Below are 21,506 nucleotides of genomic sequence, written 5' to 3'. Positions count from 1 at the left end.
TTAAAAGCATTATATTCATTTAAAAACGATTAAAAAAAAAATAATCCGATGAATCTGTATTCAAACTGAGGATTTAAACATTTTTTTTTTAGGGTGATGACGTCATAAAATATGACCACTGACAGCTTCAAGCTTCATTCGAAAAAAAAAACCTCAATAGAATCTTCGAATAAAAAAAATACAAATAAAGTAAGGAATTCAGTGCTTCTTTGCAGACTCGGTATTTCAGTGGAGCCAAGAGACGTGTGGCAGAAACGGACGATCTTTATTAATACGTCTCGCACCGTTAGTCGCTGGAAAATGCAGAAACTAATGGCAACAATTTACGGTTATGGTTCATTTTTCATGCTAATTTAGGCCAATCTCGACATCATTTAGCTGGCGTACATGTGGCAATCCATTGTGCTTCAGACGGTGTGAAATGTGTAACACCTCATTACACTCCGGATTTTTATTTGGCTTTCTGGGACACAGCTGTCAATAAAACTGCTACAATGTAATTCCATTGTGCTAATTACTAACACTAACAATTATCAACTCATTTTGCCGTCTGTAATGGTGTTACTACTGCATTTCTGAATGCGTGCCATGTTTTAAGGAAGGGAGCATGACTCTCTTTCGCACTCAACTGGAAAATTCTGCGCTCAGGGTTTGCTGTTAACTGTTAAAAGTAATACTGACACCTTTGTTAAATTAGTTGCTATTAAAGACAAAAAAAATGAGAAGAACCTCTTAATCGGAGGGATTATTTATTAAGACTAAAACTCCACTAATCTGCTTGATCAGGACTATCCGCTGGTCATTGCAGTTCTAGGTAGCAAGTCGGTGCTGAGCCACCTTCCAAATCTGATACACAGGAGAATGTCACGACACATGATGCAATGCATGAATACTGATGCGTGTGTCCGTGTGATGTCATTGAACCCCCAGGCCCGCCTGACGTGGAGCAGCCCTGCGATCCCAGCCTCCAGGCCTGGAGTCCCGAGCTCAGCCTTTATGACACCAACTTGACCTCGCCGTGTCCCGACACGGAGGGCTGCACGCTCACACTGAGGTTCCTCCACCCTATCGTTCCACACACACTCACCCTCTGGGTCACCTACGTCTCTTCCAGTAAGTGTCACTCCATCGCGAGCAGGTGGCAACCTGCGCTTCTGATGAGGGAAGCCGATGGGGTCTTAAAACGTGCATTATCTCTACTTACCAGCAGGGAGTCTATGAGAAGATAGCTCTACGTCTCATTTGATTTTATTCCCTCAGTAAATATTATTAACACGAGTTTATGGTCGCAATCTCCAGTTATTAGTCTTCTTCAATACAGCATGATGTACATTCAGTATATTATGGTCCATTTAGATTCATTTTGACCATAAATCAGGGTATACTTTAGGGCGGACTTACTGTGATTGACAGGTAGCTGCCACTGCCAGAGACGTATCCGGCGTCACTCACAAAAACGTATATACAATCAGTGTTGATGGGAAATGTAGTTGATGGATTCCTGAACAAATTCACCCATTCACACAGTGATGGCAAAGGCCCATCAGGAACAGTCACATTCACACCCATTCACACAGTTTGGGGTTCAGTGTCTTGCCCAAGGGCACTCCGACGCAGACAGGAGGATCCGGAGCCTGGGATCGAACCGCCGATCTTCCCTATTGGAGGACAAACTGGGCTTTCTCTATTAATATAGCACTCACCAGGGATTTTTTGTTGTTATTGCTTCAATTGTCTACATTTACCATCAACACCAATCGGACACTAACACAAGAAGTGGCAAATTGACCCTTTGGTTTTGTAACCAGTTTGGATTTTGTGCACAAAATTTGTTTTTGATTATTTTTTATTCGATGAAGTGACAAAAACGTTGACTTCTCATTTCACACGGGGACTTGCGGCCTCCTGGTTTGAAAGGCCGCTGGACCCACCCACCTCCATTCCCCAACTGTGCTTCCTCGTCCGTAATGACGTGGATAACATCCCAAATCATTTCGTGGGATATCTACGAGCATTGTTTTTAGGTAGAAGAGACCGGAAGCTTCAACAATGTGTGGTGAGGATTGTGAGGGACGAATATCTGAGTTCTAGCTTAGCTGGTGTAAGATTCGTGTTCAAAGCTCCGGGTCCCGTGGCCGCAGGAAATTCAGGATTCAATGAGTTAAAGTTTAACAATATTTAATGGCAAAGATAATACTCATGTAGCGTTCACGATCGTGGGGCCAGAAAGGAGGAACTCTCCACAGACGGAGTGCAGCTCCCAGGGAGCCACAGACCGGGGCTGTCTCGAGTCTCCAGACCAGTAGAACCATGTCTCCAGACCAGTAGAACCATGTCTCCAGACCAGTAGAACCATGTCTCCAGACCAGTAGAACCATGTCTCCCCAGAACAAATGCTCGGTCGTTAGTATGGTCATGCAAATGAATTCACACCTCAAGGTTAGTTCCATTGGTCAGTTCAAAGGATGCCGCAGTTCTGTTCGCTAAGCCAATTGATAAACTAGCGGGGTCAAAGCTCACTCTTCCGGTCAAGGACAGGAAGTTCCCCTTCACAATAAAACCCTATTATCCTGCCTTCAGAATAAAAGCAACACATTAGGTTTCAATCGGCATCCATTTCAACTATTGTCTAAACAATAAAACATTCATTCATTCTCATGCATCATACAGTTAATCATTACATTTGTCATTAAAACAGAATAATAAAACAGTGATCCTCTCTTATGTTTCATAATACATTCCTCCAGAATATTCCTCATAATATCCCAAATTAATTATCATATCTTTCTTTATGTATTAATTTAAAACAAACTTCTCTTATCTACATGTGCAAATATATATAAAATCCACTACAACCTAACACTGGCAAAAGCGAACAGAATCGAACTGATGAGTTTTCCCAGTAAGTTTTAAGAATGTTAAGCACTGTCATTGGATGTTGCTCATGGCAAATATGATCATTGGGACTCATCCCTGACAATTCTTATGGACATTCTTTGGTCTTTTTTTATTTATCTTTATGTATGAGATGTTCCAAATGTAACCTCTGCACATAAGAATACCTGCAGGCATATTTGACCTCTGTGTTTCCCTCGTCCCAGACAACCCGGCCGTGGCCAACGTGGAGCTGATCACGGACGCGGGGAAAAGCGTCAGCCTGGGACCCCAGCACGTCTTCTGTGACATGCCCTTCACGCTGCGCCTGGACACCCGCGGTGCCGCCATCGCCGCCATCAAACTGTGCACCTTCGACGAGAAGATGGAGGTCGACGCCGCCATGTTGTCCTCGGCCCCCGGCAGCGCCCAGTGCTCCGGCTGCCACCCTCTGCTGTACGGGATTCGCCGGCAGCCGCCTTTCGCCGGCGAACCCCCCCCGCCTCAGAGCCAGCAGACGTTCACTGACAGGTCGGTGCCCTAATTTCATTGTAACAGTGGAGAATAAACCCAAAACATGTAGATGTGGCCGCAATATGTGATGTAATGGGAATCGTGTGAATAACACAGGGGTACCTCTGAGGCGCAGTTGCTGGGTACACACACACACACGCACACATGCACACACACACACACACTTCCTTGTCAGATAGCAGCAGCTTTAGAGGAAAAATAATCACAAAAATCAAGTTATTTAGGGGCAACAAGGAGTTTAAGTTTCCAAGCATTTTCTCTGCGTGTGTGTGTGTGTGTGTGTGAGTGTTCTCAGATCTGCTAATCCACAGTTATCGGTCTCTAAACTGTTTGGGTCTGGTTCTGTTAGGAAAGCTCCTAACGCAAAATGTTTCCAGCATGGGGATGTGGAGCTGTGGCTACTGATCCAAATCGGTTTCAACAACCATACACTCGATCAAAAGCGTGCTGACGTTTCGGGGCTGAAGTTGAACAAGTTTGTCCAGCGTCCCGTCTCGTATTGCTGGGTGTCCAAATGATTACCGGAATCCAAATGTAACAGCCAGTTTTTGTATCTCACTAAATAGCCGCAAGGACATGGCAGTTATGTCACATGATTGCAGCTCATTTGATGTTCATATGTCGTGGCAATTTTCCAAAACAACTAAAGTTCTGTCGCTCTTTTGCAGTGCAAGGTAGAGATGCGAGGTTGGACACAGCTTCAAAGAAAGGGACAAAAGTTTATTTTTCAGCAAACACTTCTACCGCGTTACACAAGCTGTGTGTCTAAGTGCAAAAAGATGTAAGATCCGCTGGGAATTAAGTTATGTGGGACTGAAGAGGGCAGAGAGGGGTTGATGTGAGTAGAAGAGAGTGTTTGAGAGCAAAGAGTTTGGAAGACGAAAACCGAGAGGAGGGGAAGATGAAAAGGAAGCGAGGAGGTGTGGGGGGGGGGGGGGGGGGGGGATCGGAAAACGATATATATACCGCGTACGAGAGACGCAAAAGATTGATGTGGGAGCGCTTAGGGGTTTGAGGAGAAAGAGTAAGGATACTGTAGGTGAGGGGAGGAGGGGCGAAGGGGGAGGAAGGGCACAGCACATGGGGGGGGGGACACATTTTTATTTCTCTCTCCTGCATTTATTGTGTTCAATGGCAGCCCGAAGTGGGTGTGAATGTCAGATTGTTGGTTTCGGAACGTAATCCCTCCACTGGTGTGTTCCCCCCCCTCCTCGCCCACATGGCGCTGCGTCTGACGATTGCTGTCACTTTCCCAGAGCGACGATCATGCCCACAGCAGCATGTTAACCAGGTGCACCTCTCGTTCTTCATCCTCCACAAGACCCAAAGTGTTTCCAAAATATGGGTTTCAAGTCCTTCACGTCCTCTCCCGATCCATAATGAATAACGGGGAGTCTGGAGGAACCGGACAGACCTCAGTCCTAACTTAGGCACAGGACGGATACAGACACATAGGGATGAGGGCTCTTCTTATAGACGGCACTCACCGAAAGCAGATCGATAGTCCCGACACTGGAGCCTCGGTATCGCCACAGACACTGTCTGCGGCGGGGCTGTGAGGTCATGGGACACCGCAAGGTGACAGATGGGAGCCACTGGATTCCACTTTGGGTGCTGCGATCCCACGAGCCGCTGTTTGCAAAGTCCATTCGGATTAATGCAGAATTGATTCATTTAGGGGGTGGGGGGAGTGTGTGCAAGTGTGTGTGTGGGGGGATACATACTGCAAATAAAATGCTTCCTCTCTCCACAGCACCAAGTGAGTAATGCTGCCAGACATTGAGGTCATTCTCTACACGTTTCGTTTGGCGTGAGTCAATCGGTATCAATCATCAAGCCTGTAAAGATTAATAGGATCATTCTTTACCACAAAGCAGCCAGAACCTGGCACACAGCTCCGCGATAAAACAGAACAGACCTTAATAACTTTATTATGCCAATTATTCATTTTTTTTAATTTACAGTTGTAAGCAATCACAAAACCTTGTTCCCTCGCCTCTTTTCTGCTCTTTCCTCATCTTATCTCCTCTTGTCTCCTCTCTTCCTGTTTCCTCTCATCTCGTCTGCTCTCCTCTTCTCCTCCCATCTCTTCCTGTCTTGTCTCCTCCTGTCTCCTCTTGTCTTATCTTCTCTCCTCTCGTCTCCCCTCTTCCCGTTTCCTCTCCTGTCTGCTGTCCCCCCCCTCTTATTTCATCTTCTCCCCCCACCTCTCCACTTCTCTCATTTCCTCTCCTTGTGTTTCCTCTCCTCTGATCTTGTCTCTCTGCTCTCCTCCTGTCCCATCTCCTCGTATCTCGTCTTCTCTCCTCTCCTTCTCCCCACTCCCTCTCATTTCCTCTCCCTCTGTTTCCTCTCTTCCTGCCTCATCTCATCTCCTCTATTCTCCTCTCCTTCTGTTTCTGCCCCTTTCCTTCTGTGCCATCTCCTCTTATCTCGTCTTCTCTCCTCTCTTCCTCTCCACTTGTCTCATTTCCTCTGTTTCCACTCCTTTCCTCCGGTCCCCTTTCCTTTCCTCTCATCTCCTCCCCTTTTCCTTTCTTCTCTTCTCCTCATCCTCTCCACTTGTCTCATTTCCTCTTCTTCTGTTTTCCTCTCCTCTCCAGCTCTGTAAGGCAGGGGGTCAAGTACCAGTACACGATCCAAGTGGAAGCAGACGGTCTCCTCAGCGATCTCTCCTCACCTCTCCTCTACACCCACGGGCAGTCCTACTGCGGAGACGGCCTCACACAGGGGTCTGTTGAACACCACTTAATCCACATGGTCAGCGTAGACGACGTGGGGAATACAGATGGTGGTGGTGATGGGTTCTCTCTCTCTCTCTCTCTCTCTCTGCAGGACAGAAGAGTGTGACGACAGCAATCTGTTGGACGGCGACGGCTGTTCCAAGAAATGCCAAAAGGAGACGAGCTTCAACTGCAACGGTGAGTGAGATTCACTCCACTGCGGGACAGTTTCCACGTTCATCACACCCACCAGATCTTCTCTCTCTGACACGTGAAACGTGAGCACCATAGCAACTTTTAGTGTCAGAGCGGCGAAATCTCTCATTTTGGACATGCAGCAGCAAGGAGAGGAACATTCAAGGCAATCGAATTTCATTTACAAGACCTAAAAGCTTCAGGATTGAACCGATTCCACAGGCCATTACAGTTTTTCTCGATTGCTAAGACACATTTCTTGAAACGGTCACCCATTTTCTCAAAACTGTAAACACAAAACCTCTGAGTCCTCTTGCAAAATGAAACTTTCGACCTCAAAACAGATTTACCTGTGCTCAAACACTGCTCTCAAATCGTAGACAAAGTGATCAAAATAATATACACTATCAAGCAGTCAGTAAACAATACACCAATAAATAGAAAACACATTGTTCAAAACATATAGTTCTCAGGGAGAAGTAGATTTTTAATCTCAAAAACAAATTTCATATGAACGAAAACATGTTTTATTACAGTAGCTCAAAATTGATCAGAAATGACTACTGTGCTTTGCTCTTTCTTTTGTTCTTCCTCCTCCTTGTACCCCTATTGTTACAGTACTGTACCCTGCAGCTCACAAACGTGTCCTTTGTCTCTGTGATACTGTGATTCTTGTTCTTTGTTGATATGAACCTGCAACCAGTCAAAATCTATTGAGCAGTCAGTACTGTTACTGTAACAAATAGAAAGCACGATGTTCAAGGCCATACAATTTGTTTATTGTACATTATACAGCCTACAATGCACTGTAGGCCTACTACAGTATACAATACTACAGTAAAAGGGACAACAATCAAAGGAGTCAACATGTCATCGATGTGCTTCTTCTTGTCTTTGGGCTGGTCAGGCCAGAGCACTTATATTGGTCGTGTCACATCATTTGAAGTGAAATCAATTTTGAGTGATTGTGTCAATGACATGTTTTCTCTATTTGTATTTGATGTGCATTAGAGTGCAGAATGTGTTTTGAGACTGAGAATGTGTTTAGAGTTTTGCTGAAAAGTCTAAGTGAGATCTGCAAATTGTGTTTTACCATGTAAAATAGTTTACGGTATTGACAACAGACTGCACAATTAGCTAAATGAGCTCAGGCAAGAGAGAACTGTGTTCAGCCAATGGGTTTTAGTGTTTTAGCAATTGAGAAAAACTGTAATGGCAGCATCGCCGCAAGCTAAGAGGAAACAGATGAGCGGAGGGGTGAAAAGTGAGTTTGGACATCTGAGCCCTTTTGACGTTAGGCGGGCAGAGAAAATCACTCCAAACACATGTGGACATGTTCCCTTTAATATCTTCAAGCGGTCGACACGGACTCGGGAATATTGTTGAATTGAGCGCATTGATTTACATCAAAGATTATGTTGTGGCTTTTTGTTAAAGCTTGCAATTACAGTTTTGTTTGAGACATTTTGTTCCCATTTTATTTGATACGATTTATGTAAAGTAAGGAATACGAGCTCTCCCCAGCTGCGAAAGCTTTTGCTTCTGACTATTGACACCTCAGCTGAGGGACAGGAGGTCATGAGGGGGTGGGGGGGGGGGGGACAGGAGGTCATAATTTATTTTACACCCAACATGGAGCTTGAAAGAACTTGGTTAGGGTGTAGGCCAGGTTAACGTTCGGCGAGGGTTCAGGCAAAAAAAAAAGCATGACTTGTTCCCAGAATGAACAACTTGACATTTATGGCAAGACGAGAAACATTAAGAAACTGTTTTGATTTGTGTGTGTGTGTAGGGGGGATTATTTATTTTACACCCAACATGAAGCTTGAAAGAACAATAGCGGTTTGGGCACGGGCCAGGTTAACAGTCGGTGAACGTTTAGGCACGAAAGCACGACTCGTTCCCAGAACGAACAACTTGACATTTATGGCAAGACGAGAGGCATTAAGGAACTGATTTAATTTGCGAGGGTGCCAGAAGAAACTCACTCGCTGGGGGTTCAAGATAGAGTTACTGTTCACCTGTTGGGGGCTCTCACCCTGCAGATGAACACAGCGTTATTAACGCTGGATTGTGGCTTCTTCCACCTTTTCCCATCATGTGTAAGGAATACCAGTAGCCGCCCCCATCGCCGTCCAGCTATGGCGGCGTAAAGCCAGGCCGGATAGCCTTGAGAACGCGGACCGTTTGCCGGCACATATTCTTTCCGTCGCGTTGAAGTTTACGAAAGCGACTGAGAGGCGACTGAGAGGCGACTGAGAGCCTCATCGCGCACACGTCACGCCCGTGCGTGTTCCACGAATGTCCCCGTTTCTCATTGAGATGAAGGTTTGGATGAGACGAGAAAAAGCAGCTCTGCCGTTGTGGTATGCGATGTCCCGCCGAAGCCTTGGAAAAGCTCAGTTGAATAAGTGGCTTTATAACATCCATTCTTTTCTTTTTTTTTCTTGGTGCGATTTTGGCGAGATGATGCTAAGATGCTTCCTTTTTAGGCCATGTGTTGTTCCCCCCGAGCAGCTGGGTCGTGTGTAAGGGTTCGAATGTCCATCACCTAGTCAATTTATTTGTCAGACCCCCCCCTCCCACCACCTTTTCCTCTCCTCCCAGCCAAGGCTAGCCATCTCGTGACTGAAGCGATTACATCTCTTGTTTTACAATAACAGACATCATGACTAGAGTCTGAAAACAACGTTTTTTTTTCTTCACAAATTGCAACACTTAAAACCAATTATTCAGTTGTACTTGTTAGTCATAGGTAGGGTATTTGTTTGGGTTTTCTCACCACGTTTGCTTGACCCAGTTAACTCTGAATCTGCCAAATGGCCTTGCTCTTGCTCTGGTTGTGGTAATGGAACGTACCATAGTTCTGCAGTAACCACACCGGCTGCTTTTATGATCACCTCGTCACAGACTATTTAGTATTTTCTTTTTAATAGATTCTATGACTTGTCCTTTTAACTGCCTGCTTAAATGAAGTTTAAATTGCATGATGATTACAGCATTGCAGACCTCAGATCAAAAACAGATGGTCCTAACGCGAAGTCAAGGATTGTCAGGTCGTCCTCTTTAGTGAGGCTCGCTAGATATGCAGACTTGGAATTAAAAAGACTTCAAAGAGCCTTGATGTTTTACGCCCTTTCTTCACAAATAGCTGCTGCATTACAAGCTAGTCTTGTGTGGCACATTGTGTCATGCCCGTACTCTATTGCACTTATGTTCATTGCTCATAGTTCAGGTGCAACCGTGTCACTTTGTCCTGCTTCAATTAAAAGATCTTTACACTTTGACTCAGAAATCCTGCTGGCAAAGGAGCACATTCTGTCATGTCTGTTGCACTATAACGTTGTTTTTGTTTATTTCAAACTGGGATGTGATGACTTGAGTCTTATTTTTGGTCTGGAACTTTGTTTAATGTGCTACTGCTGTCTTGGCCAGGGCACTCTTATAAAAGGAGATTTTTAATCTCAATGAGGCTTTTCCTGGTTGAATAAATAACTACAGACTGTGAACATTGCTGCTAGATAACTGACACCAAATTTAACAAAATCAAGCCAAAAGACCTTAGACGTTGGAAACACTAATTTGATCAAAGCAGAACAAAACTAATGAAATGCTCTGACTTTCAAACTACCAAACTCAACAAAAGTGGTCTTTGTGAGTAAACTCCAACCACTGATGAAGACCGCGATGAAACCACATATCGTATCGTTGGTATCGTTATCGTTATTGTTGGTATCGTTATTGTTATCATTGGTATCGCTATCGTTTGTATCGTTATCGTTGGTATCGCTATCGTTTGTATCGTTATCGTTGGTATCATATCGTTGGTATCGTTATCCTTGGTATCATATCCTTGGTATCTGTGAGGGTTCGGTTGAGCCGGACCCAAGCGCAGACACGGAGAGGCAAGGTTGGGTAGAGGTAAACAGTTTATTCGTACAGAACCGGGAGAGTGTAGATGGAGTGGTGAGGTGGCGTGAGCGGCGGCGGCTGAGTGGAGATGCAGGTACGGGATTCCTGGGCACAGGGAATAGGGGTGAGTAGAAAATCACCAGGAACAAAACAAAGTACGTCTCTTAATAAAGCCGAGAGTCTAGGTACCACTGTAGATGGTGCAATAATCTGGCAACTGGAGAGAGGGAAGCCAGGGTGTTTTAACAGGGAGGACTTGATGATGTGATTGGAGACAGGTGCCGGAGATGACGTGCAGGTGTGGAGATGATTGCCAGTTGCCGGAAGCCACGCCCACGAGACACACACACACACACACGTAACAGGGGACAAACAAGGAAAAGAGAGAAAGGGACAGTGAGTCACGGCCAAGCCGTGACAGGTATCGTTGGTATCGTTATCGTTGGTATCATATCGTTGGTATCGTTATCGTTGGTATCATATCGTTGGTATCGTTATCGTTGGTATCGTTATCGTTGGTATCATATCGTTGGTATCGTTATCGTTGGTATCGTTATCGTTGGTATCGTTATCGTTGGTATCGTTATCGTTGGTATCATATCGTTGGTATCGTTATCGTTGGTATCGTTATCGTTGGTATCATATCGTTGGTATCGTTATCGTTGGTATCGTTATTGTTGGTATCGTTATCGTTGGTATCATATCGTTGGTATCGTTATCGTTGGTATCGTTATCGTTGGTATCATATCGTTGGTATCGTTATCGTTGGTATCGTTATCGTTGGTATCGTTATCGTTGGTATCATATCGTTGGTATCATATCGTTGGTATCGTTATCGTTGGTATCATATCGTTGGTATCGTTATCGTTGGTATCGTTATCGTTGGTATCGTTATCGTTGGTATCGTTATCGTTGGTATCGTTATCGTTGGTATCATATCGTTGGTATCGTTATCGTTGGTATCGTTATCGTTGGTATCATATCGTTGGTATCGTTATCGTTGGTATCGTTATCGTTGGTATCGTTATCGTTGGTATCATATCGTTGGTATCGTTATCGTTGGTATCGTTATCGTTGGTATCGTTATCGTTGGTATCATATCGTTGGTATCGTTATCGTTGGTATCGTTATCGTTGGTATCATATCGTTGGTATCGTTATCGTTGGTATCGTTATTGTTGGTATCGTTATCGTTGGTATCATATCGTTGGTATCGTTATCGTTGGTATCGTTATCGTTGGTATCATATCGTTGGTATCGTTATCGTTGGTATCGTTATCGTTGGTATCATATCGTTGGTATCGTTATCGTTGGTATCATATCGTTGGTATCGTTATCGTTGGTATCGTTATTGTTGGTATCGTTATCGTTGGTATCATATCGTTGGTATCGTTATCGTTGGTATCGTTATCGTTGGTATCATATCGTTGGTGGTACCTCGTCATGTACCACCAACAGCCTTAAAAGATGGTTAATGTAATTCAGTGGAGACAACGTTTGCTCATTGTGGTTTGGGTTACAATAATCACGTTTGTTACATAGCTTTACTTGTGTACACACAGAAAAATAATGGTTCTTAAATGGTTCTTTAAAAGGCGTTGTGGTTCTACGAAGAACCATCACCTAGTGAAGAACCATTTTAACTATCATTCATGTTTGAGTTATCGGACAGTGGGGGATCATATACATTTCTTTAAAGAACCCTGGTTTTAAAGGTTCTTTGTGGAACCAGAAATGGTGCCTTATAGAACCATCTTTTGAAGGTTCTTTGAGGCACCTTTATAGGTTCTTTGAAGAACTATTTAAGGAAATGGTTCTTTCAAGAACCCTGTTTTAAAAGGTTCTTCGTGGAACCAAAAATGGTTATTCTATGGCATCACTCTGAAGAACCATTTTTGGTTCCAAACGGCACCTTCATTTTTCTGTGTGTAGGTTATGCACTTAACGTAAGTTAAGTCAACGCAATTCACGTAACTTGTGTAGTTTTAAACCAGTTACACCGCAACACAATCTAAATGTTTCTTGTATCTGCTGCTTATCAATTTGATTTAACTTCATTTATAGTTTTAAGCTATAGTTTTAGTGCACGCCCGAAATACGATGAGGCTTTTTGTAAATATGTAAATAGGTTAAAACAAGCAGAAATAATAAAATATTGGGAAGGAAGTTACGAGTTGGATGTGCAATGTACAGGGCGATATATTACAAATAGGCTCAAGCCATATTCTGGAGTTAAAAAAAGCCATTTAAAACCTGTACCAGACACCGAGGGCCATGACAACACACCGGTATTTGACGCCCTGTGAGCATAGACCAGGCCGGGGGAAACCATTTCAAAATGTAGTGTCCCAACATCCTCTCTGCAGATGAATGGAGTCATGTGGAAACATCTCCAACAGAGCGCATTTGTCCATCAACACCCCACGAATCAATCGGTCAACTAATTGGCAGCCCGAGTTTTCCTTTCAACAAATTTATTTTGTGAAAATCAGTGTATCATGTTGCATTAGATGTTACTCCTTTTGCTTAGTGTTATTATTACATATTATTAAAAGGGTGATAAAAGTTGAGTCGATAAAAAAAAAAGAGTGATCAGACCCAATAATAATAGCAAAAAGAAATACCTTCTTGTCTGTTGTTTTGTTTTCTAGTAGACATGGAAGAACTTTTAATCATTGCTCTGACAGTTCTGTGCGCTGCTGTTGTTGCTTGGTGACTTATGACCATGGGACTAAACTAACTGACACATCTCTTACCGCCTGTTAACTTGAACGAAAAAATGGTTGCGATCTTCAACAATTAATTGAAGCCAAAGTTCACTTGTTTTTAATTTACAGCCCGTTGACATCACGGAGAGTCCGATACGGTCGGGTTGACGTGGCTGACGTTGCAAGCGGCCAATGAAAACACAAAGTAGATCTGCTCAAATGTGGCTCACTGACAAATAGACTTGGATGGGAGGGTAACAGCATGGGGGATGAGCGTGTTCCCTGCCAGATTAGGAAAGCAGGCTGTATATCCTTTCATAAATCATCCCGTCTCATTCTGCTCTCCATCTCCCCCAAGGCGAGCCGAGCCGCTGTTACGTCTTCGACGGCGACGGCGTGTGCGAGGAGTTCGAGCGGGGCTCCAGCGTCCGGGACTGCGGCTACTTCACACCTTTGGGCTACACGGACCAGTGGGCTTCCGCCGCCACCGCTTCTCACCAGGACCCCGACCGCTGTCCCGCCCACGCCGCCACCGGGGAGCCGTCACTCACCAAGGTATGAAGCGCCGACCCCCCCAGGCACATGAAAAAAGACTTCCAGATGACAATAAACTCCCCGCCGAGGCCGCCGTGGGGAACCTTCGACTCTGGGCCAACAATGTTAGCAGCTTTGGGTCCATTCTGAAACAAGCTGTGATCATCTCTGTACAGTCGCCTTGAAATCTCGACCATATAGTCCGGCCCGAATTAAAAGTGCAGATCAAGTCCATTAAAATCAATACAACGCATGTCAAATTCCAGGCTATAATACAACGGTACAACAGTTTTACATGAAACACTATTTGTCGAGAAATGAAGGCAATTGTCAATGTTCCTCTTTCTTTCTCGGCCTCTAACCTTTCTGCCCACTCGCATTCTTTCTGTCTCCTGTTTGCTCTTTCTGCCTTTCACTCTCCCTTTCTGCATGGCTCACTTTGTTCTAACAATCTGAGCAATGGCTCAAAGTGAAGAAGAAGATCCTGGTTTTACACACAAAAAAGGCACTTTCCAGCCCGGACACCTCTCACGAAATGTCTGCAATCACCTGGGGCCTCTCATGAGCAGGTCGCATAGAAACAAAGCTGCTCCGATGGGAAGAGGACATGATTCAACTTTAAAAAGCAATATCCGATTGTTAATCTTCTCCTTTGTACATTAAATTTGTTGTTTTTATTGTTTCTTTTTACCACTTTAAATTGTATTTTAATTTTGCTTTATTTACTTATTCTCAACTTAGATTTGAATTATTTCTATCACCTTTTCTCTTTATTTCATTCTTATTTTTTTTATTTTTTTTTATCAAATTTGTTTTTAATTCTATTAATATATTTTCAGTTTGTTTTTTTATGTGTTATTCATTATTATTCATTTATTTTGAACAAACTTTTAGTTTACTTCATCTTTATTATCACTATTACTATGTCTCTATCGCTCCATGTATGGAAGTGTTTGTTGAGACGTTTAGATATCGTTCATCGTTTTTGAAATCTAAAAACAGAACTGCTGATCTACGTATTAAAACCTTCAATAAACAAAAGCAGCACCTTTATCATGGGAGGACTTTCGGTGTCAGACACACTGGTTCCAGTGTCTCAGAACTGGCAAATCTCCCGGGACTTTTCACGCTGTACGAGTAAAGGTGCAATAAACAAAACAAATCAAAAGTATCATGAATAAAGTCGACGCGGACTACCAAACGCTTCACTGCTGGAAAGATTTGGCTCTTCTCAACACACAAAATAGTCCCATGGAAGTTATGAAATTAGCGCACAAAACTGTAATTCAGTTCATGTGAACCAACGGGATTAACATATTTGACATGAATTATTTTTCACCTTAAAAGGTGAGCTACGGTTAGGTGACCTATTAAAACAAGACTGGTTAATGTTATTGTGTATTCCTCTTGTTCTGTGTGAAGCTCTGCAGGTACCAGCACCTGGAAAGGAAGAAACTGCCCACAGACGCCTGGTTCCCCTGCACAGCCCAGTCCGACACAAATGACCTGGAACATTCATTTTGGCTGAAGGTGGGTGTGTGTGGGTGTGTGTGGGTGTGTGTGTGTGTGTGTGGGTGTGTGTGGGTGTGTGTGTGTGTGGGTGTGTGTGTGTACATTTCATATCTGGTTTCCCCTCCACTGAATGACTGCGGGTGGCTACTCCATCATCTTCAGCAGCTTCCAGCACCTTCCAATACTTAAAAAAAGGGCCTCTCACACAATCTGCATGGCTTGAACCCTCACACACCCACACACACATTCCCAACGTTCTAATAAATGCATATTAAAATTTGTTTTTAACTTGAATTACTCTTTTTCCAGGAAAAAGGACAACTGCAAATTATCGGCACTAATGATCTGTAGACAATTACTCAAATCATGACTAACCGCCTACTTATTCTTTATTTACATTTGTGCAGTCTTTGCTATTTTTTACTCAGTGGCTAATAATCATCAAAATATTCAATAATGACCATTACCAGTTGACGATAACAGTGGAAGTCTTTCCACTGTGTCTTTCATAATTAAATACTTAAAATAAGTTATTTCATTTCTGGCATCTGAGGGAATCATTTTGTATTTAGAAATAAATCATTAGGAATACATCATTTATAATTATACTTTATTATGGCTCCAGAAAATGCATACCAAGACAAAATTATTTATGATATCATGAATCACCTAAATCAACATACTAATTGTTTGCTTATGATTAAACACGCTAGAAGAGAATTACAATAGCTGCTGTTGCCGTTAATTGCCCTGCTTATCTGTGCAGCACCAACATTCACCAGGGAGGTCCCAGCTTGTCTTTTGGACCTGGCTTTCCATTCCCGACCTGTGTCTGGTTCTCATATTTAGTCGTGGTTGTGCGATTTAATTTTTCCACAGCCATCAGCTCTGCAGGTTCAGACGAAGCGTATAGGCAAGCTGTCGATTTGAGTGATCGCTTCAAAACCTTTTGTCCAGGTTACTGGGTCCCTCGCACATTGGTTTTTTTTCTTTCCCCCTCATCAATTCCACTTCTTCGTTGAAGCAGTCATCTTTACATTCCTTGCTTCTTTTATGGCCGCTCTCTTCATCGGGCACGTCTCTGCAACCTCTCTGGAGGGCCCGCCTTCTCCCTGAAGACTCTTTTAACGCCTGAAAGGGCCTCCATGATAACACCCGTATCTGCCGGCTCTCCCTGAAACACTCGACGTGTTCTTTCTGTCTCTGAAAGGCCTCCCTCGCCTGAAGTATCGAGTCTCACTTTATCTGAAAAGCGTTCAGCTATCTTACCCATCTTTGCCAGCTCTCTAAAGGCGCCCCCGCCTCATCTGACAGTTCTTACTTCTTCCTTTGGAAGCCCTTCCTCATTTTCTAAAAGTGATACTCCAAAATCCATCTTTTGAAGACGAAACCTCCGCAGTCTGTCGGCTGAACAGGTGGCAGTGAAAAGGAGCTGGATGAAAAGTGACCCTCCATGCCCACGACAGTGGCTGGCCATTGTAGAGGAAATATACTCTATGGAAAAATTTACTCTCTTCCTAAGAATCAAAGCAGGGTCCCACGAACAACGCTGGGGAAAATTCAGTTTTTCAGTTTATTTTGTATAGCCCAATATCACAAATTACAAATTATCCTCAGAGGGCTTTACAATCTGTACACATACGACATCCCTGTCCCAGGACCTCACATCGAATCAGGAAAAACTCCCCAATAATAACCTTTGACAGGGAAAAAAGGGAAGAAACCTTCAGGAGAGCAACAGAGGAGGATCCCTCTCCCTGGATGGACAGAAGCAATAGATGTCATGTGTACAGAATGAATAGCATAACAAAGATACATAAACACATTACATGAATATGACAATGTATGAATGGAACTCCAATCCATGAAACAGAAGGAGGTAGAGAGGAGGGGACTGTATATAAGGGAAAAGATGAGGAATGTTCTCAGAGGCCTGAAAAGAATGGATCAATAAGTGTAAAGAGCGATTGATGACCCCCTATTAATTTACTATATATTTTCTACTTATGTCAGTCTTTTCTTTTTTCCTCTTTTTGTCATTTACGATGTTTTGTCACGTTTTTTGGGGTTCAGTGAAACTGAAAAAAAATCAAAATATCAATAAATAAATAGTAAAAAAAACAACAAAAAAACAGGTGGCCCGTGAAAAGTTGAAGTCCCATCATAGAGAGCAGAGGCCGGGGCCAACTTGGAATCATGGATTTCAGTCTAATGTAATTGACCCTTCGCTAAGCCACGCCCCCTGCTCTACTATGTCTAGCTTTTTAGAACTACAATAGAGCCCACACTGTCACTAACTGCACTCCCTATACAAATATTAAGATAAAGACAATATATAAAACAACTGCATGCTGAAGGTTTGGCTCAACATGACAAAACCCCACAGCATACTAATCTCACAGGACTAAGTATTTTATCTAATCTAATTATTTTTATTTTAAGTATTTTTCTTGCAATGGCAAGTCAAGATATCTTTTCATATCATTCTTCTTTTTTCTTCCAACAAATCGAATCATTGCCGTGTTTTCTTTTATTGATCCAGGTGGGATTTGTCCATCCCGGAGTGGCAGCTTCTGTGATGGTGTACCTGGCTTCAGATGGGTTGTGGTCCGGGGAGCAGTGTCGGAGGACGGCCACCATCCTCCTGTCCGATACTACTGGGAAGAACCACTCACTCGGTACTTTTTACTTGTATTGATTTGTATGTATTTTGATCATATGACAAACCACAGAATGGACAACAAAGTGTAAACAAACAAACAAAAAGTTCAAAAGCTAAAGGATTACTCAAAACCCTTCCATCCACCCAGGCACACATGACCTCTCATGCCATCGGAACCCATTGGTGGTGAACGTGACCCATGACCTCTCTCGACCCTTCTTCATCACGGCCTCGGTTATTCTCCTCTTCTCCTCCCCCTCTGTGGCAGTGGGAGGCGTGGCCCTGAGGACGTCCTGCCACTTCAGCTCCTTCGCCCTGACCGGGTGCGCATCACAGGGTGGGCTCTCCCACAACTACCTACTACTACACACACATGCATGCTTTCACACACACACACACACACACACACACACACACACACACACACACACACACACACACACAGACACAGGGCGGTGTGCACACAAAGAAATTGAAAAGTCAAAACAAAAGTCTTAAAGAGGGTGGGGCACCAGACTGCGAAGGTTAAAAAACACAAATAGTTCTGAAGTTGAGGTACTTCTGCATGAAATGAAAGGAAAATAATATTATCATATTTAATTGCATCACTAGTGGATATAAAATAACACATAAAATATGTGTTTGATGCCATTACTTGTTCAGTATTTAGTGTTTAAGGTTTATTTATTTAAGACCATGTTTTGCAAAATACATTGGAAACCTCATATAAACCTTTTTATATTCATAAATAAAACTAATATATAGATATACATATATATATATATATACATATATATATATATGTATATCTATATATTATTTTTCTATATATTATTTTTGTAACTTTAGTTGTGCCAATAGGCATTTTAAAATGTTTTACAGGCCTGAAACTGCAGGTTATCCACTGCAATGAAGAAAAAAAATTTAACTTCGTTGTCACCCGCGTTGCCCACAATGCAACTGGACTATAGTCTCAAGCAGAGATGAGGAGCCGGGCTGCAGAGGTGCTGTGCACCCCCTGGATTCTTTTCATGACCAAACTTGGGAGCCTTCAGCTCCAACCGACGCTGACTCCAGTTATATATATATATATGTAAAAGATAAATGTTCCGTTTTTGGTCACTAGTAAGCAATTCTTTTTTTTAGCCTCACAAAAACCTTCATTTAATCAGATTGAATTTGCCTGCCCAGAAAAAAGCGATCCGTCTCGGCCTCCTTCAGCTGCTTGCTCTAACCCTCATTGCCTCTCATCCCTCTCCATCCCTGAAAACAGCTGTTTGCGGGAGCCGTGCCAGCTGGACAGCTGCGGACCCCCCCAGCTAGAGCACGCCTCGGTCAGGTAGGCCCCCCCCCCCCGTCGAAATGAAACCCCGAACAATTGCAGCGAGCGGAGCGAAGCAAACGAAAGAACTACCGATATATCACCGTGTCTCCGCAGGTGCACGGGAGGAGGGAAGTCCTCGCACTGCTCTGTCCAGTGTCACCGCGGTTTCAGCGCCACTGTCCTCGACAGCAAGGGAACCCGACCCCACCAGGTACACGGACAATCATATATCACGTGTTGCAATGTCCAAATCATGACACGTTACGATCGATACAAAAGTATGCGACGCAAGAAAGAGTGGGTTTGGGTTTTATTTACCAGAAGAGTGGTGCACCGTGGTCTCAGGAGAAAGACGCCAACAGACAACAGGTTGCTCCTGAGAGGCAAGAGAGAGAAAGAAAATATCTAGTGATGCATTTTTTTGGGGGGGGCTGCTTTCACACCTGTAGCTGGGTTCATTCAATTCAATTCAATTCAGTTTATTTTGTATAGCCCAATATCACAAATTACAAATTTGCCTCAGAGGGCTTTACAATCTGTATACATACGACATCCCTGTCCCAGGACCTCACATCGAATCAGGAAAAACTCCCCAAAAATAACCTTTGACAGGGAAAAAAGGGAAGAAACCTTCAGGAGAGCAACAGAAGAGGATCCCTCTCCCCGGATGGACAAAAGCAATAGATGTCATGTGTACAGAATGAACAGCATTTACAAAGTTACATAAACACATTACATGAATATGACAATGTATGAATGGAACTCCAATCCATGAAACAAAAGGATGTAGAGAGGAGGGGGGGCGGGGCATCAGCAGGGCCAACGCGGGAGGCCGGCTCACCAGGCATCAGACACCTCCAGGTCTAATGGACCCTATGAGACGTGAAGTCACAAAGACTCCGGGGAGGAAGCAGAGTTAATAAGGTGCAATGGAGAGATGTAAATTCATCCATAAGGAGAGAGAGAAGAGGAGATAGGTGCTCAGTGTATCCTAAAACATCCCCCAGCAGCCTATAAGCCTATAGCAGCATATATCATATTTCATGTGGTCCACACAGAGGAAACAAATGATACACGTTTCCCGTTCACGCCGACGTCTTTTACAAACGAACGGACGGGCAGTTGCATCATCGGGGCCCCAAGTGGGGAACTCAAAGTTCATGCAGCACTTTGATGCTTTCCAACGTACATCGTACATATTCTGTCATCGTTGGTGTCACAAAGAGCTCACGCAGAAATAACGGCTTATTGTTATGATTAGACCGCAAATCAACATACATGATGTGTCCAGCAATTATTCAGGGCTTATTATTGTGGGATTGCTGTCACACACTTTTTTTTTCTTTACAATTTCCGGTGTAATGCACAGCAGAATATGAGCAGCTTTTGATCTATTAATCAGGAAAAACACCCTCTCTGACATGCATCCGTGTTGCTTTGCATGAATGGGTCATACAGGGCCTCATGCAGATCAATCATAAACCACTTCCCTATAAGCAGATGGATTTAGTGTTATTCATCAGTAGTTTAGCTTTAGAAATCAAGCTAATAATCCTGTATCTGCTCTCCTTAATATTCAGTGGTTGGTTAGTTTGCTTTAATATATATTATATATAAAATATAATCCTGGAAAATCCCGGGAGACAATAGGGCACAAATAAAAAACAAAAAAAAACAAATAATCACTTCTAAAGATTACAAAGGGTTGAGGCAAAGGCTTAAATATTGAGAAGGAAATCAGGGACCTCCTGCTACCTTTGTGATTACATGTATAATGTGTCATGTAGAGAGGGTTTGTTGGTCACTTCCTTCCCCTCGTTCCCATTTGAATCCTTTTGGAAACGAGACAAACAAAGTTCTTTTGTTTCAGAGAGAATCGCAGCTGAAGTGCTTCCGCGGTTCGTGGGATCGCGTCGTCAGCTGTCAGCCTGTCGACTGCGGCCTGCCCGATCAGTCTCACGTCTACCACGCCATATTCAGCTGCCCCTGGGGGACCACCTTTGGGAAACAGTGCTCCTTCACCTGTGGATCACCATCCATACTACAAGGTAAGCCATCGGTCCTAATCGAGTCAATTAGTTCTGGTCTAGTCGTGTTTGTTCAAGGGAACATTTGCCACCTTTTTATGTGGACGTCCAATCAGTGTTGATGGGAAATGTAGCCAACTGAAGCAAAACGAAAGAGTTGTCCTGCTCGTGGAACCGTGCGGATAGTGCCTACAGGTTCCAGGATGCATCGCAATTGAACACTGATTGGACGTCCACATAAAAGGTGGCAGATTTCCCCTGTTCACTTTTCAGAAAAGTGCTCAGGCTAACCGTGAGAAGACACAATTGTTATAGCAAAAGAACGATGATACTATTAGTTCTTATTGGCTGCTGTTCTCTGTTTACGAGATAAACTGATCACGTCAATTTTGAGGGATCGACTTTTTAAGCTCCCCACAATTTTTTTCCATATCGCTGAAGTTAAAGGTCGTCGACGGGGCCACACATTCTCAGTCAGGCACGCCTTTCAATCCCGTAAGGT

At 43.5% G+C, this 21,506-nt stretch overlaps 1 protein-coding gene across 1 annotated transcript in view; it reads left to right on the top strand.

Annotated features, from left to right (window-relative positions):
* The window catches only part of pappa2 (pappalysin 2), a gene marked incomplete at its 3' end in the record, with an annotated part of 61,419 nt that overhangs the window by 18,346 nt on the left and 21,567 nt on the right, over window positions 1-21,506 (top strand). The window contains exons 10-20 of the mRNA XM_034555694.1: window positions 931-1,113; window positions 3,102-3,405; window positions 6,012-6,140; window positions 6,244-6,329; window positions 13,304-13,500; window positions 14,902-15,009; window positions 17,534-17,669; window positions 17,802-17,976; window positions 18,927-18,992; window positions 19,092-19,188; window positions 20,848-21,025. Of these exons, the coding sequence (XP_034411585.1) occupies window positions 931-1,113; window positions 3,102-3,405; window positions 6,012-6,140; window positions 6,244-6,329; window positions 13,304-13,500; window positions 14,902-15,009; window positions 17,534-17,669; window positions 17,802-17,976; window positions 18,927-18,992; window positions 19,092-19,188; window positions 20,848-21,025 (1,659 nt within the window). The remainder of the gene's footprint in view (window positions 1-930; window positions 1,114-3,101; window positions 3,406-6,011; window positions 6,141-6,243; window positions 6,330-13,303; window positions 13,501-14,901; window positions 15,010-17,533; window positions 17,670-17,801; window positions 17,977-18,926; window positions 18,993-19,091; window positions 19,189-20,847; window positions 21,026-21,506) is intronic.

This window comes from Cyclopterus lumpus, chromosome 17 (assembly GCF_009769545.1).
Source record: "Cyclopterus lumpus isolate fCycLum1 chromosome 17, fCycLum1.pri, whole genome shotgun sequence".
NCBI lineage: Eukaryota > Metazoa > Chordata > Actinopteri > Perciformes > Cyclopteridae > Cyclopterus > Cyclopterus lumpus.
This window is presented reverse-complemented; position numbering and strand designations above follow the sequence as displayed.